General features: G+C 36.8%; 1 protein-coding gene across 4 annotated transcripts in view; it reads left to right on the top strand.

The window, feature by feature from the left end:
• Positions 1-18931, top strand: part of LOC150099946 (ATP-binding cassette sub-family C member 1-like) — a 684487-nt gene that overhangs the window by 492766 nt on the left and 172790 nt on the right. For all 4 annotated transcript variants that reach the window (XM_090403130.1, XM_090403131.1, XM_090403128.1 and 1 more), the window contains 2 exons: positions 3131-3296; positions 18441-18640. In XM_090403130.1, the coding sequence (XP_090259256.1) occupies positions 3131-3296; positions 18441-18640 (366 nt within the window). The remainder of the gene's footprint in view (positions 1-3130; positions 3297-18440; positions 18641-18931) is intronic.

The raw sequence follows: 18931 nt of genomic DNA, 5'->3' as shown, positions 1-18931 counted from the left end.
TCATGGTATCTTTAATTTATAGTATAACCAAGTCGAAAAACTTTCAACAACTACCTATCTCTAATCCAGAGTATTATAATAATAAGGTGTGGCACCTTTTGGCAACTTGTATATAAAAATTTGACTTCTGCATTACTTCAACCTTGGTATCAAAAGCTTGGGTAATGGATGGCAATGCTGTAGCAATGAAGTTTTAACTGAGGCTCGGCTGTAGCTGTTACCCAAGTGAAGAGGGGTAATGGATAGCAATGCTGTAGCCCATGAAGTTAACTGAGGCCCGGCTGTTGCTGTTGTCCCTCAGATGAGATATGAGCAGCTCTGCTCGGTGGTGGGATGGGCCTGCCACTGGGTAGAGCCAACGCTGAGAGTTCTCAGTGATGGGGTGAGCCTGACTGAGGGGAACAATCACTGAGTTAAATGATCCTTGGGTTCACTCAATGTTAGGTATCTGGGGGATTTCGTGAGTTTTGGAGAGGTAACCCTGCACATAATACAGGGAAATCGTTCTGGGTAGTGACCCTTCCCATAATGCATAGCATTATACATGTCTGCAAGGAGATATGCTTTGCACTGTGTGATACTAAGGCAAGTGATGTGAAGTCATACTACCTTTGCCACAAGTTGCTCCAGTCCTAAAAATACTTCAGGTGCAAACTTTGTTTGCTTACACTTGGATAAAAGATTAAACCAAGTATATAATTTCTTGGTATCTTTAATTTATCTCATGATCATTCTTATGAGCTGGAGGGGGAATGCGACATCCCATTCACAATCACATCCTTTAATGAAATGATCAAATTTGTTACTTTCCATCATGATGTAGTCTCTCAAGAAATCAATTCCCTTTATTCCACGGCGGTATCTCTTCATTCTAGTATATATATTACCATAATTAAAATCACCCATAATGATTACCTTCCTTTGCTCACTAACTGAAGTTTCTTATACATTTTTTCATCAGATCAGTTGAAAAGATATTTGGTTGGATGTTGCTAACATCCAACGAAATATCTTTTAATTTCCCACCTCATACCACACTGTCCCAAACTATTGCTGCTATTTCCCTCTTGCATCTTCACCTTGTGCAGACATAATCCCCTGCTGTCATCAATAGCACTCCTCCTCCCTTCTTATCCTTTCTATCCTCACAAAAAACACTGCAGTCCTATACTTCCATTTCTGTTCCTTTCAGGATATCATCACTGAACCATGTTTCACTTAATCTAAAATTTTTGAGGCAAATAAACTCAGTAGGTAAAATAATTTCCTCTCTTACTTCTGGTGCTTGTGATATTTATAAATAAAAACAGGCGTTCACTCTTAGGTCTATAAGAAGTCCTATCCATGGCATTTGTTGGTTGTAAATTCCCCACACCTCTCCATTCCCAGTTGCTATCGCTTACCTCATATATCTCCCCATACTGGACTATTACTTTCACTATTGCTTCTGACATCTACTCTCTTTATGGCATGTTTCTCTTTCCCCTGACCTTTCCCCTTTTTGTCCATCTTTCAATCCTCATCTCTTCTGATATACTTTCCGTATCCAAGGATTTTGGCCTCATCTGTTTTGCTCTCCTAATCTTTCACATCACCTCTTACCTCCTCTTATATCTTTTTCACATCACTCATTACATTCCTTCTAACAATGGTCTCTCCATTTCACTCATATTAAATCTATTCAAATACAATTCATTGCTTGTACATAAATCCATCCTTCCTTTGAATGCATCTCACACATTAACAAACTGCAATCCTTTCTCCTCATGCGCATCTGCCAACTCACCATTCATGATTATATTATACCTGACAGGAAATTATATTTTTGTTTTAATGCTTACCCAAGCATAAGTAAACAAATTATGCATGTGAAGTATCTTCATGACTAGTCTACTTGTATCCAGATGTTATTGACTTCACATCAGAAGTTATATCCAGAAGTTATGGACTTCATTTGCTTTAATATCCCATAATGTCAAGCATGCTTCTATTTTAGAAATACGTATTTTCAGAAATACTACGAGAAGGGTTTCTACCCAGACAAGTTTTGGCCTTTATTGAGGTCTCATTGGTGGGAGCCAGGCCCAAGAAGATACTAAAGGTATTTGATAACTGTTCTGATATACAATGGATTGATTGGACCTGTGCTCCCTTATTTCTTTGTCAGATCCACAAGAAATTGTTCGATTAAGGATGATTATTGAGCACTTGGCTTACCCACTGTGGACTGTTGATAATAAGTTTATCTTCCTCTTTTTTTTTATTACCTATTTGGTGCAGTATATTGGGAAATTTTTATTATTATTATTATTTATTTATTTATTTAGTGTATTGCATAATAAAGACTGCCAACTCACCATTCACCAACTCACCAGACATAAAACATTAATTTTATGCCTTCTACAAAAAATGATGCATTGAATGCTATTTGTAAACATTTGCTTTAGTTTGTTAATGTTCGAATTCACCAGCTAAATGAGCAATATTTTCTCGTATAACGACACCTGAGGGATATCTATTATTGTAGAATCACACATATACCACAGTAAAAATTGATTTATTATACAGATATTTCATCCTACATATTGTAAGTCATCAATGTGGATAGAGAACAACACTGAGGATTGAGAATACCATTGTGTAATATCAAAAAAAAAATCTCCATGGAGATTAATATTATTCTGGCCAGTCATGAGACTCATCATGGGAGGTCTGTTTTAGAATCTATCTTACTACTTCTTATTCTTATTTACAATTCTCACACTCACAAATAGTAAACACTATATTTGAATTTGTATTTACTATAAATTTGAATTTATGTTCTTGACATTATTCAGAAAGTTTGTTCTTCTTACAAGTGGGGGGGGGGGGGTCTGGAAAGTTCTTATAAACACCTAGAACAAAAATTAATTTTATGTCTTCTTATATGTCCTAAAAGAAAAAGAACAAATTATTACAATGTGATGAAACACGGAGGTTAAATGGTTTTAAGATATGTTCTTTCTTGTGGTTATATCAGTTGTTTTAATATCATTTTGGCTCTAGGTGCTTATCAGAACCCGCCCCCCCCCCCCTTGTATTATTTTACTTTACTGTTTTAATTACATAAGTTTCTCTTATTATTTTTCAGATTTGGTAGTGACATGGAATCAGTTGATGTGGAAATTCCTACCTTTTTTGAATTCAGTAGAAGTATTATTCTTTGGGTTCCTGGTGCACTAGTTATTATTTCTCTAGCAAGTGTTTATTCACTGATTGCAGCAGTTCCTTTGGCAATAATATATTATATAATACAGGTAAGAATATTCTTCTTCTTATTATTATTATTATTATTATTATTATCACCCAAGACCTCATAGAGTCAAAGATTCATCTAGGAGGACCTTTTATCATAGACACAGCTCATCATACCATGCTTTAAACACACTCAAATTCTCTGCAGACACCACACTTTCAGGCAAGGCATTCCAATCATTCACAACCCTGCATGCAAAAAACCGGCTTCTCACTCCTCTGCTCACACCCTCTTTATGTGCCAGCCTGGTTGGCCGAGTGGTTAGTATATCCCCTCTCCAGCCAAAGGGCTACAAGTTCGAATTCCACTGTGGGCATACTTGTGATTATCTGTGAAAATACTAGTGGTGGTGGTCGGCAGTAGATGACGCTCGTGTAGATGAAGGTAGTTGTGGTTGGTGGATTGGTGAAGATGGAGAGTTGTAGAGTAGGTGCCCTCCCTCGATGAGTCTTTGAACTCCTCCCTGGAGGTGTTATATAATAATAATAATATAGTTTCTAGGGATGACCTCTGGTTCTCCCCTGATCTCCCACTGTTTTCTGTAGAACCTCTCAAACATTGATCCTATAACAACACTAACTTATAGGTCTCTATCATATCTCTCCTCTTACTCGTATATCCACCAGACTGTAAATTGCATCTTCTCAATCTTTCCTTATATTCGATATTCCAGAGGTCAGAAACTACCTTAGTCAGTTGCCTCTCGACCCTTTCCAACATCTCTTCATCCTTCTAAAAACCAGTTGACCAAATCAGGGCACAGTAGTCTATGTGTGGCCTAATCAAAGTCTTATACAGTGGAACAAGAATCTCCCTACTTCTACAAGTCAGTGTCCTGCATATTTAGGGGACACATTGCCAAAATTGTCTTCACAATTTTGGCAGTGTTGTGTCTCCTAAATGTCAGATCCACTAGCACCCCAAGAGCTCTTATTTCCTCCACCTCTGACAGTATATCCTCACCAAGCATAAATTCTGCATCCCATCTTTGTTTCCCAAATTTTAAAATCTTACATTTTGCAACATTGAACTTGCATTCCCATTCTCGTGCTCAGTCACTCAATTTATTCAAGTCTTCTTGTAAGGCCACATATCTTCTCTACTCTTCATGGTTCGTCCCAACTTTGCATCATGTGCACACTGTTATGCACTAGAAATATCATGCTTCATGTTCCCCCTCCCACTTCAATGCTTGGGAAGTGGATGCAGTTGATTATGAGCTACTTAATGGAAGAGTGTAATATAAGTGTCATTCTTACTGCATTATACTGTAAACCATTTCTAATCTAGGCTGCAAAGTCTTAAAATGTGTTTGTTAATGAATAAATTGTCTGAGTACTAGTCCTTTGAAGACTTGCTGTACAAACTTCACAACAAGTGTTCCTTGTAAAAAAAAAAAAAGCCAGAATATATATTACATCAACTCTTGAAAGATAAAAATAAAATAAATAAATAAAATAAAATGAAAAAAAAATTAGTAACTAAATTCAAAGATCATAACTTACAATGTATGATGTGAATATACTATAAAATAAACAAAATATACTAAAAATAATTAACTGAGATAACGTCAGATAAAAGTAGAAATATATTATTAGTTATCTGTATTAGTTGGGTGATCAATGTAGATGATATACTACTGTTAATCCTTTTATCACAGTATTTCATCATGGTGAAACAAGTTTTATTTTGTTTATTTTATAGTATATTCACAATGTATGATGTGAATATACTATAAAATAAACAAAATATATTAAAAATAATTAACTGAGATAACGTCAGATAAAAGTAGAAGTATATTATTAGTTATCTGTATTAGTTGGGTGATCAATGTAGATGATATACTACTGTTAATCCTTTTATCACAGTATTTCATCATGGTGAAACAAGTTTTATTTTTATAGGAATGAGTAAGAATAAAGAATTGGAGTAGAATGAAACTGATATATTTCAGGTACTAAATGCTTCAGAAGTCACTGAGGCATTGATGCATAATGAAAATCTTATAAGTGGAAGTATTCCTAAGAAGGATCATGATGAACTAGAATCATCAAACTATTATTCTTATTATTTATATGGATTCCATGAAGTCAAAAAGACTTATCGCAGGAGACTCACACAATCCATTAACAGAGTACCTATCATATATCTCCCTAAACTTATTCACTGTTAGGGCACTCAGAACCACCTTTGGCAATTCATTCCACTTATTCACCACTCCAAGTAAAGATCTTAGTCTTCAAACCTTTACTAACCACACTCTTAGACAACTTACAAGTGTGATTCTTCCAACCCCCAATGTATTGAAAAATTTCTTCTGTATCAATCTTATAGAATACCTTTATTAACTTATAATTATTATTATTATTATTGTTATTATTTGACACCTCCAGGGAGTCTAACGACTCATCGAGGGAGAGTGTGCCAACAGCATCGAACGATTGATCTCCTTCCAACTACTAACGGCACTCAAACTTGTTTACGTGAGCCATTAATAGCAGAGGCTCTACCAATCAACCAATCTTTGCTGTCAAGTTTCTATCATGTCCCCATCTCCTCTGTCTGTCAGCCAATCTCTGTAACTCACACACCTTCAATCTATCTTCATAGGGAACTTTCTACAGACCTTTCTACATACATACACACATACACACTAAGTTTCCTCTGATGATATGATGAGATTTAAGATTCTCAACTGTCGTGTGCCCTCTGTTACATATTGCCTATGATAGTTGTCCCTCAATAACTTGAAGAAATTCACTCTTTATTTCCTGATAGTATAACATAATTCCAATCAATATTGCCATAATTACACTCACCCATTATAATCACCCTTTTCTTGATGATTAAGCCAATTTTCTTATACACTTTCCACATCCCCTGCCTATTGCAACACCCAAATAAATATCTCATTTTTTCAATCTCCACCTCACACCATACTGCTTACTTCAAAACCACAGTGACTATATTTTTCTCATATCTCAACCTTGCGAAGATATAATGGGAATGATAGAACAAGAGAGAATAGGAACAGTGGAAGAGAGCGAATAAGAGAGAGTTATTGGAGTGATAGAAGAACAGAGAATGGAAACAGTAGGAGAGAGGGAATGAGAAGAATGCGAGGGAGCACTGGAACCAAGGATAGAGTGATGTCAGGAAGACAGGTAAGTAGGGGAACACAGAAAGTGTTAGAGGAGAGAGAGAGAGAGAGAGAGGGATGCATGGGAGCAATCGAGGAATAGGGTGGTAACAGGCGTAATGTATGGGAACTCAATGATCGGTGGTGTGCAAGATAGGATGCGTGAGGAGTATTTGCCTGGAGGAATGATAGAAAGTGTGGCTATGGCAATTATGAGGGGTGAAAAGGTAGATGAGATGATTCTGATGGTAGGAACAAATGACTTGAGAGGAATTGTAAATTGGGCAGCGAGAGAGAGATATGAGATTCTTGCTTGAGATAGTACAAAAGAAGACACAGAGAGCAAAGATTGTGTGTGTGTGTGTGTGTGTGTGTGTGTGTGTGTGTGTGTGTGTGTGTGTGTGTGTGTGTGTGTGTGTTGCCTAGGTATGATAGTGATGAGCTGAGCAGAAGAGCAGTAATATTGAATAACATAATAGCTAGAATATATCAGAAGAGAGGGTCGGAATATGTGGATGCTTGCAGGGCGTTTGAGGACAGAGAGGAATTGTATGCGAGAGACTGCTTGCATTTGAATGAGGAAGGACGTAGGCATCTGGAGAGAGAGATTGCTGTTCAGAACGCATCAGTGTGTTAATGCAGGGAAACCAGAATGCCCAAGGTGGATGGTAGCAGGGGTGGCCTCTTGTGGTAAAGGGTACTTGGGAGAAAGGGGAGGACATCAGGTAATGTTGAGCCCAGTGGAGTCTGGAAGGGATAATGCTGGGTATAGAAATAGTGGCATTTTTATGCTTTATAATGCCAGGAGTATCTGGAATAAAGGAGAGGAATTGGTGATGGATTTGGTGACAGAGGAACTGGCCAAAGATTATTGGGTTCACTGAGACGTGGTTGACAGAAGAGGATATAATAAGAGGAATACAAGTAGCAGGGTACGGAATTTTTTGGCAGAATAGGTAGGGCATGGTGGTGGAGTACTGCTTATGACAAGTGACGACTTATGTCCTCTAACAGTGGAGGCATTGAAAAGCAGTGACACTAATGATTTTGAAAGCATATATGTGAGGTAGAGATAGGCAAGATAGAAAGATAGTGTTACTTCAAAACTTAAAGTAACACTATCTTTCCAATTTCCTAAGAATGCAAGATGGGATATTTACTGGGGTGTTGCTACAAACCAAAGAGCACAGTAGGTGGGGACCAGGAGATGTTTAGACAGTTGAGCTTGGCAAGTGCAAGAAGAATGATTGTTATGGGAGATTTTAACTATAGCAGTATAAATTGGGGAGAAGAAGATGCATGTAGCAATAAGGGAATGGAATTACTAGAATTCTAGAGGGACAAATGTCTTAGGCAACATGTAATAGAGGAAACAAGAGGTTCAAGAGTTTTGGATTTGGTCATAGCATCAGAAGAATGGATAATAACTGAGATAACATCTCTCCCACCAGTTGGAGAGAGAGTGACCATATTGTTTTATTTTGAAGATGAATAGACATGCAGGTGTATCAAAGAGACGGGAACATATGAGGAATTATAAGGCAGGTGATTATAATAGTCTAAGACATCAACTTGGGGAAGTTTCATGGAGGGCAGAATTGGAAGGGCAGGCTATCATTAGTGTTTGGGAAATTGTGAAGGAATATTTGTTAGCAGCAAGAGTAAGCTGTATGCCACAAATGAAGAAGAGGACACAATTTGGTGTAAAGTGGATGACAAACAATATTAAACAGGAAGTGCATGTGAAAAAGAGGCAACAGATATAAGGAGACAGGTGAACAGCAGATGCATGAAGAATATAAGACACGGGCCAAGTGGCCATAAGATCCAAAGAAAATCCTAGGGAATTTTTTAGCTATTTGGCCAGTAGGAGGTGAAATAATTGTGGAAAAAGGACATTATGTGATAAAAATGGTAATTGAGTGACTGATGCAGAGGACATAATGTAATTGTTCAATGAACACTTTATCAGTGTATTTCATCCTGGAGGAATAAATTTTAATACTAGAGGGATAAAGCAGGTTCGAGGTTTAGAGGTGCAGTAGGAGAGCATGTTTCAAATACTGAGTACTCTGGATGTCAGTAAAGCTGTGGGACTGGATGGTATTTCACCACGAGTTTTGAGAGAATGTGCTAAGGAAACTGGCAGATCCTTTGACCTGCCTTTTGAATAAAAGTCTTCTGGCTATGGAAAGGTGCTCAGGGAATGGAACAAAGGTAAGATAGTGGCATCTCATAAGGGCGGTAGCAGACTGGAAGTGTCTAATTATAGGCCAGTTTGTGTGTCATCAGTAGTTGTTAAGATCTTGGGGAAATTAGTTAGGGACCATATACAACATTGGGCAGATGAAGGAAATGTTTTCTGTGAGAGTCAACATGGATTTATGAAGGGGTGCTCTTGTTTTAGTAATATGTTAGCCTTTTATAATAAAGTTACAAGAGCAGTGGATGAGGGAAAGGCATATACTGCCATTTCCTTGGATTTAGCGAAGGCATTTGACAGAGTGCCACACGTTAAGCTGATATATAAGTTGCAGCACATGGATTAGGAGGTTCAAGTTGATCAACTTTATTCACGATTGGCTGTCTGATAGGTATCAGAGAGTTGTGTATTGTGCAGCAGTTTCAAGGAGGCAGAGGATTACAAGTGGAGGTCCCACAGAGCTCAGTACAGGGACCTATATTGTTTAACCTTTATATCAATGACATTGTCAGTGGATTGCATTGGGATATTCAGTTGTTTGAGGATGATGTGAAGCTGAGAATGGTTATAAGTAATAGTGCAGATGTGTAAGTTCTGCAGGAGGATTTGAATAAGCTAGATAGATGGACAAATGAATGGGGTGTCGGATTAATGCAGCAAAATGTGAGATCTTGAGGTTTGGGACACATCGATGGGACGCTGCATACTCTATGGGAGGAGCTATACTGGAGGAAGTAGGGGAAACAAGAGATCTGGGATTGATAGAAACCTGAAATTCAAGGGACATATTGCAAAGGTGGTGAAGGTGATACAGAGAATTGCTGCAATAATGAGAAGGACGCTGACCTGCAGAGATAAAAGAGTTATCATTCCGTTATATAAGACCCTGATCAGACCACACTTAAATTATTGTTCTCAGATTTGGTCCCCAGGATTGAAGGGAATAAATTAACTATGGAAAGGGTAAAGAGGCAGATAATAGACAGCTTCAGGACTGTACAATGTTAGTTATGAGGATCAGCTGATGGGCTGCAGAGTTTGGTGGATAGAAGATGGAGAGGTGATATGATTGAGACTTTTAAACTGTTGAGAGGTGGTTACAGGGTTGACACTGGGGAGTTCTTTCGCTTGGTTGAACAGTGGAAAGAAACGATGACAAGGAGCCATACCTGGAAGTTACGAAAAGAAACTGTGAGCAAGAGGGTGAGGAGTGGTTTCTTTGCATGGAGGATGGTTGAACCATGGAATGCATTGTGTGATAGAGTGGTGAGAGCGAGAATGGTCAATGAGTTTAAGGAGTGGTATTGTAAACGGGGGTGTGTATTCTTACTTAATTTTATTTATCTTTTTTATATCTCATTTAATTTAATTATCTTAACGTTATTCTATTCCTTCTTCCTTCAATCTTATATTCTCTTAATCTCGGTATTCTATCCTTGTATACCGTTATCTTTCTTTACCTTTACCCTATCTTTAACTTTATGCTCTATGCAGTCGGCTGCACCTTGGTAATATTGTTCTATTCCTTCCTATATATGTTTTCCCTTAATGCATAAATTCCCTTTCTACTAACTGTGTTCTGCACTTCACTTCTTATTCCTCAAACAGCTTATCAAATAAACAAAATTTATTTGATAAGCTGCGCCACCGATGTTCGTTTCCTAGCAATAAGATATGCTAAGTGTGTCCAGTAGTTTTTCCTTTAAATGCAAATTACCTCCGATTAATTATAGTTTACAGCTGTGGTCCATTAATTATTCTCTCTATTTTTCTCCTGGGTTCCAGCAAATTTGGATCTAATTTTTTTCGGAACAGTGCATCGTATAATTAAAATTCAGGCGACACTCTATTGACAATTGAAAACCACATTTATTTACAAGTAAACAATTTACACTATAATTCCATTTAAAGAGACATTCTCAGTTTAACTCTTAATAAAAACTATCATGTTAAAAATACACTTTCAATTCAAGATTATCATGACATATAAATATTCATTCCTTTCCAATACTAAATTACTATTCTAGGCAATTGTACTGCTTTCAAACGACTAACCTTCAACTAGTACATACATGATTGTCAATCACTTATCAAGCATTAAATTTCATTCATTAACTCTGCAAAGCTCAGCACCTTAAACTTAACAGTCCACTATTAAAGTTCTCCTATAATTCACAAAACAGAATAAAATGGTCAAACTCACTTTAGGACTGATACCCACTGTGCGTACCTATTCCTTGGCTTCGAATTGGAGTTCTCACTTTTTCTTCCATGTCAGGTTTTGACTCCCTTCATACACACCGGCTTTAGATTTATCGATGCCGTCAGCTTCTGGGACGCTGTCTCTCCGGCACTTAGGGCGAAAGGGTTTGGCATGAGGGGTGCGTGTGCGTTTAATGTAACGGAGAAGTTCCTCCCAGGTCGAAATTTCCTCTCCTCGGAAAATAGCTCCCAGCGAAGATTGTCATCAGGTCTAATCTCTGCCTGGCGGATCGGCTTTTCATCGTCCCTTTGGACTTCTGGCATGGCTTCTTCAGAAGGTTGCATCCTCGATGGGCTTCTGATAGACGACCGATGGACAACCCGTAGACAACCAATTCATTTTATTTACTGAGGTATGCATTTTATGCAGTAATAAAATACATAATATAATAATATTATTACTTAACTAAGCTGAATTCAGGCCAAATAGAGGCTGTCAGGATCAGATATTCACTTTACGACAAATAGTTGCAAAGTCCTGTGAACATAACAAAGATCTGTATTTAAGTTTTGTAGATCTGGAAAAAGCATGTGACAAGGTGCCAAGAGAGAAGCTATTCAAAACACTACAGTTGTATGGTGTCAGTGGAGCATTATATCAAGCAATACTTAGTCTTTATTTGAGTTGTAACTCAGCAGTTAGAATTGAAGGAAGTACAGGGAGATGGTTTAATGTTAAATCTGGTGTCAGACAAGGATATACGTTATCACCTCTGTTGTTCATTATCTATATGGATTACATTATGAAGGAAAGTGGTATTAAACCTGATATCAAAATTGGAGATGTCAATGTCAGCTCCTTGTTTTATGCAGATGATGTTATATTTCTAAATAAATCTGCAACAAGTCTACAAGATTGACTAAATTGAATAACTATTGTGATAGATATGGTATGAAGGTCAGCAATAACAAGACAAGATAATGAAAATAGGCAGAAGCATTGAAAATATCAAGTGCATTCTGAATGGAGAATCTATAGAACAAGTAAAACATTTCAGCTACTTAGGCAAGATTTTTAGTGAAGATGATAAATTAAATATGGAAATAGATAACAGAATCAACAAAGCTGGTGTGGTAGGAAGTCAACTGAATAAATTTATATGGAATAAGAGAGAAATTAGTCAAAACACTAAATTAGCTGTATACAAGACAGTGTTCAAACCAATTTTAACTTATGGATCTGAGAACTGGGTCATAAGTAAAACATTTGACCAAAGACTAGAGACTGCAGATATGAGAGTCCTGAGAAAGATTAGGGGCATGAACAGATGGCATGAATGGCAATATCATATTAAAAATGAGGATATTAGAAAAGAACTTGACATTGCCAGCATCCAGGAATGCGTTAGCAGAGCTAATCTCAGGTGGTATGGTCACTTAAACAGAATGGGCGAGGAAAGATTAGCCAAACAAGTGTTCTCTGCCAGGTTGGCAGGAAAAATACCCAGAGGAAGACCAAGATATAGGTGGATTGATACGGTATAAAGTGCCTTAGAAGATAGATAGATATATAAATGTAAGATCTGACAATGTTGTAGCTTTGACAGGTAACAGATTGATTTGGCAGAAAATTGTAGGTAGGAAGTTAGCAATGATGTAAATTTTTCATGTTGTACTATCATATCCTGTACACCCCTTGAGGGTAATTTCAGCAATTTGATGATGATGATGACTTAACTATGCTAATTGCATTATCATTCATTTCGTCTTGCAACTCATCGCTATCACTCTTCTTACTCTCTTCACACTTATACACTTATTACGCCGGCCTGGTTTCCCGAGTGGTTAGCATATCCGCTCTCCAGCCAAAAGGCTGTGGGTTCAAATCCCGCCTTGGGCATGTGTTTGTGTTTGTCTCTGAAAGTACTAGTGGTGGTAGTTGGCGATAGATGGCATTGGTAGATGATGAAGGTTGGTGGAGTAGTGAGACGAAGAGTTGTAGAGAAGATGCCCTCCCTCGACGTGTCTTTGGACTCCCTGGAGGTGTTATGTAATAATAATAATAATAATTTGCTCATGAAACACTTTCAACAAACACATTTCTCACTTTCATTTTCTTTCCAGAAATTTCTCATTCTGTGAAGGCTATATATTTTGCACATGCTGCAGTGAACATAATCACACATGTTAAAATCACCCACCATTGTTTTGCACATTGGCACCATGATGCACAATACAGTGTACAAAAAAACAAATATTAAACCTTTAAAAAATCCTAAAATTACACTCACACTACCCTTACAGTTAATCACTCATAAATATGATGATGCAAAAAATGACTTAAATTTTGCTAAAAACTTCCAAAAAGAACTTATCTTTCAACACCAATATTCACGACTTTCGCTATCTTCTGCCCTCTTTCAAAATACCGAGTACTCTGGATGTCAATCTGAGGATTGACATCCAGAGTACTCGGTATTTTGAAATGAATTCTCATCATACACTTCTAAGCCCTGAATCCCCTCTCCATCTCTACAGAAATAAATTTTTAAACAGATTCTGAGATGAAATATCCCAGTAAAGTGATCCTTAAACAGCTCCTCTATGTCATCTGCATTGGTTAATTGACCACCATTTTCATCTAACAATATCATTCTTTCACAATCATTTCTCCTACTAGTCACATAGCAAAAAGGTCTTAGGATTTTCCTTGGTTTCCAGGGCCAATCTCCTCTTGTAATTTCAGTTTTGTCTTGCTTATTATGGTAGTCACTTTGCTGGTCTGAGTCTTATATTCCTCATTCAGTTGATGTCCATCCCTCTATACTTTTTGCCATAAACTCTTTTTCATCTACAGTTCGTGTTTAATTTCATTAGTCATCCACTTCACACCACAACATATATTTTTCATTTCAAGTATACAGCTTGCCATTGCTGCTATTAAATATTTCTTTGCTGGTTCCCATTCTTTCTCCCTTCTAATGCTTCCATCCATAGAACTTCCACCAGCTAATTGCCAAGATTAATAATTCCACACCTTATAATTCTGCATAAATGCCTTTCTTCTTGATACTTCTGCTGTATATTCATCCTCCAAATGAACTATGGGCAAAATCAAATAAATGGGCACATCTATATAAATCAAAATATAAATCAAAAACCTTGACGAAGTAGAGGATTTTGTATACTTAGGATCACACATTTCAGATTCTTTAACAGACATTAAGACAAAAAAAAAAAATAGAAAGCACTCCATTTTTACAGAAGTCTTAATAAAGTATGGAAGTCAAGCCTCATTTCAAAGGAGATGAAGATTTGTCTTTACAAATGCACCGCCAGTCTATCTTTCTGTACTGCTCTCAGACTTGGAACATCTCAACAAAAGCAGCAATCAATATTATAAATAGCTTTGGAACTACTTGTCTGAGAAATATCCTGGATTACTCCTGGCAAGACTACATTCCCAACTCTACTATATTAGATGGAACCCAGCAAGATCCTCTAGTCAGCACTGTTCAAAGAAACCAAATAAAATCGCTCAGCAACCAACTCAGACACCCACGCTCTGCATCTCTTGATGCTCAGGTCCTCTACCTTTTTTTCTTTTCCCTACAGATAGGAAAAGAGAAAAAGGTAGAGGAGAATATTGCTGATGTATTTCCCATATATCAGTAATATTCTCCCCATTTACCCCCAACTCTCCGCATCAGAGATCCATCAATTAGCATATGACAGAGAAGCCTGGTTTTCCTTCACGTCGTAAGAACCTCCAAGTCCTATCTTAGTGTACACAGACTACTTTTGTTTTGATTGGTTTCCCTATTTATAATTGTAAAATTATAAATAAACGATGATGATGATGATATCCTACCTGTATATATCATATGTTAGTATTAATACCATGGGCAGACTAAGGGCTAACTAAGAGAATTTTTCAAGCCAGTTCAGATCACCAATAAGTAGGGTGATAGCCTCACACCATGCAGTGAAATTCATGTATCACCTAAAAGTTATATAAGAGGAATTATTATTATTATTATTACCCCAAGACCTCATGGAGTCAAAGACTCATAATATAACACAAGATTGTTATCCTACTCAGAGGGATAGGTATGTAGAATAGGTTGAGACATGGATGGTAACTAATAAGCAGGGTAAGAGCCTCACATTGAACAGTGAAATTCATCTGTCACCTAAAAGTTGAATAAGAGGATAAATATACACAATACTTTTGGATTTTGATAAGGCGGTTGATGCCACACTGTAGTTTGTTATTCTATTCAGAAGAATAGGTATGCACAATATGTTGTGACATGGATAGGAAAGCAACTGATTGACTAGTATTAGAGAGAGTAGTGTATGGTGGTGTTTAGTCTAAGATCTTGAAGGAATGTGATGTTTGGTATCGCAGCGTTGTGTATTTGAACAATTATTGTTTAATTTTTATATTAGTGATATTGGAATTGATGTTAATAGTAATATACAATGATTTGATAATTATGCAAAATTAGTGTTAAGGGAATAAATTGTTCTATAATAAATGTCAGTTCAGCTAAGGGGATTAATTCTTTACATTGGATAACTACAATTTTAAAAAAATACACTAACTTATAACTTTGAGTGCTAATGATAGCAAGGTGACAGGAGAAGACCAGGTGACTGACCACTTTGAAGCAGGGGGGGGTCTATCATTCAAGTGAGAATATTTCTGTCACAAATATCACAAAAGTTGATTAAAGAATATTTATTTATTATATAAGTTGCTGAATTGGAAATCCTCAGGATACTGAATAATCTCAGTGCAAATATAGCCATAGAACTACATGGAATATTATAAGAATGCACAAATTGGCATTACATCTAACTAAACTGTTTAATTAAGTCTCTTCATATAATCATTTTAATTATATGAAGAGAGTCATATAGTCATTTTACATTTCTGGATTTTTCAAAGGAGCTTGCAAAGTGATATGGATATGAAGGTGGCGGATATAGATACCAAAGAGTAGTGTATGGAGGAGTCAGAATCCAGGAGAAATCAGGTAAATAGCAATGTGCCACAAGACCACGTGCTTGGATCATGACTGTTTGATTTGTACATAAATGATACAGGAAATTATTTGAATGGAAATATTCAGTTGTTTGCTAATAATGTAAAATTGGCTTTAATGGAACGTGCACAGACCTATTAAAATAACTTTAATGCTTACATGTGTAACAAAAATTATATAGAATTTTATTCAAAAACTTCAATATATTTCATGCAATATTATATGGACATCATCAGGAAGAGAGGCCATTAAGCGCCTCCGTAGTACAATTGGAAGAATGATGGTACATTATGCCCTTCAATTGGAAAAGGCCTGAGTTCGATTCTTGTCGTAATGGGAGAAATCTTTATATGGATTTTTTCAATTGAAGGTGAGTTAGCCGATCTCATACGGAGGTAGCAGGGTTTTTCTCACAGAAACTCAGGTTTTTCATCCTGCACACAGACAAATCGGCCCTTCAGAACACATGCAATTTACAGACAAAAAATACTTGTTGTGGTTGTGGGCGGTAGATGGCGCTGATATAGTTGATTGGTAGTAGAGGTTCAGTAGTGGTAGAGACGGAGAGTTGTACAGTAGATGTCCTCCTGCGATGAGTCTTCGGAGTCCTTGGCGGTGTCACAGGTGGTAATAATAATAATTAACTACATTCAAAACATGAATCACAAGTCATAAATCATGTGAATATTTATGACTTGTGATTCATGTTAATAGGTGATGTAGCCTAATAGTTAATAGGTGATGTAGAGAGATGGGACAAAGAATAATGAATGACAGTTTAACTTGGAAAAGCATAAAGTTCTGCATTTTGGAATGAAAAAAATTACATGCTGTATATTACCACATTGAGGGAACTATACTCCAAATTAATGAACCTATGGATTTAAGGGGTGTTTGTGAACAGGGGTTGAAGTTCAGAGTGCATATTGCACAGGTGGCCAGTGGAGCTCATAAGATTATTTGGTTATCGAATACTAACAAGCAGAAGGTAATTGTTCCTTATCTTCTACTTGTTAGTATAGGCTTTCTGGTGATTAAGATGTGTGGGAAGAATTCAGAGGCATGTGACCAAGATGATTGGTTGACAGGACAAAAAGAAGGGATATGATAAACATTTCAGTTACTAAAAAAAAGGTTGTATAGGATCAAAGAAAATATTTAAGTACTTAACTAGAGGGCAGAATGAGGGGTCATCCATGGAAATTGAATAAGCATATGTTAGCAACGGTGAAAGAACTAGATTATTTGGAGGGAATGGTGAATGAATTGAGGGTTGCCTGAGTCTGTTGTGAATAATTTGTTGGTCAGTGCTTTCAAGGAGAGATATATGATTAATATTCTGCAAATAGTGCGGGTTTTGTACAAGGTTTTGATAATACCATATATTGATTATTTTTCTTAGATATGATCACTTAAATTCATAGGAGATGAGTAAACAATTGAAAAGTCCTGCAGAGTAGCCAAGATGATATCTGACCTGTGGAATTATAACTCTGAAGGAGACTGTGGAGAATTTGAGACCAAGGGAATGTAATCTTCAAAGTACAAGTAATAAGCAAAAGGTATCATATTTTCCTTTTCAAAGAACAATATGATAGGTATTTAGGCATTATGTAAACTGAAAGAGATCCCCTCCTCAATAAGTCTTTGACCACCTTGAAGAGCTTCTGTAATAGTAATAATTATAATAATACTTTAAAGAATTTAGTTTAATCCTTTATCCCAGTGGGAGCAAACAAAGTTTGCGCCTGAAAATATCTTCATATAGTGTTGTACTAACTTACCTGGGTAAGTAGTGCAACACCAAGGCAACTCGTAGCAAAGGTGGAGCAAGATACCAACACTCCTAACCCAGTATCTCCCATAATGCAAAACACATTTCCTTGTGGATATCTATACTGTTATGCATTAAGGAAGTTGCCTTGGTGTTGCACTACTTACCCAGGTAAGTTAGTACAACACTATATTCAGTCTGAAGATATTTTCAGGTGCAAACTTTGTTTGCTCTCACTGGGATAAAGGATTAAACTAAATTCATTATAGTCTAACCTAGTGATAAATAAACTTTCAACATCTTTCTCTAAATCCAGAGTGATTTACTAAAAAAAAGGTGCAAACCTTTTGGCAACTCCCATAGGTAAAGATGACTTGCTACTGCTTCTGCCTGGTATCTCCATCTCTGGGCCTGGCTCCCACTGAAGAGACCTCAATAAAGGTCGAAACTATTCTGGGTAGTGGCCACTCCCTTAATGCATAACAGTATACATATCCACAAGGAAATGTGTTTTGCATTATGGGAGATACTGGGTTAGGAGTGTTGGTATCTTGCTCCACCTTTGCTACGAGTTGCCTTGGTGTTGCACTACTTACCCAGGTAAGTTAGTACAACACTATATTCAGTCCTGAAGATATTTTCAGGCGCAAACTTTGTTTGCTCTCACTGGGATAAAGGATTAAACTAAATTCATTATAGTCTAACCTAGTGATAAATAAACTTTCAATAATACTTTAAAGTTCAGTAAGTTTTATTTTTTGTGTTTTGTTTTACAGAAACTCTATGTTACAACATCAAGACAACTCAGGTGCTTCATATCTCTTACTATGTCACCTATATATTCTAGCTTCACAGAAACCATTGCTGGAACTGCAGTTATCAAAGCTTTTAATGCTGAACATCACTTTATCAAGAAATGCTACAGTAATATTGATAAAAATCGTAATTGTTTTTATTTGGAAAATAATGCTAGCAGGTGTGTAAAGCTCTGCCAAAGAGTTAATCATGTATATTACCACATGCTAATATCTTTATAAATGTATGACACAGTCAACTCTCATTATAGCAAACTCATAAGGACCACAGGGATGATTTGTTATAGTGAATAGTTTCCTATAATGAATTTATTTTATAATTATTATTATTATTATTTAGGCCTCCAAGGAGTCAAAAGACTCATCGCAGGAGGGCCTTCAATAACACAAAGTCTATCATACCACTCCTTAAACTCATTGATCGTTCTCCCTCTCACTTAAACTCATTGACC

The sequence above is a fragment of the Typopeltis vanoorti genome, chromosome 13 (genome assembly GCF_054136105.1).
Source record: "Typopeltis vanoorti isolate ZY-2024b chromosome 13, IOZ_Tvanoo_1.0, whole genome shotgun sequence".
Lineage (NCBI taxonomy): Eukaryota > Metazoa > Arthropoda > Arachnida > Uropygi > Thelyphonidae > Typopeltis > Typopeltis vanoorti.
This window is presented reverse-complemented; position numbering and strand designations above follow the sequence as displayed.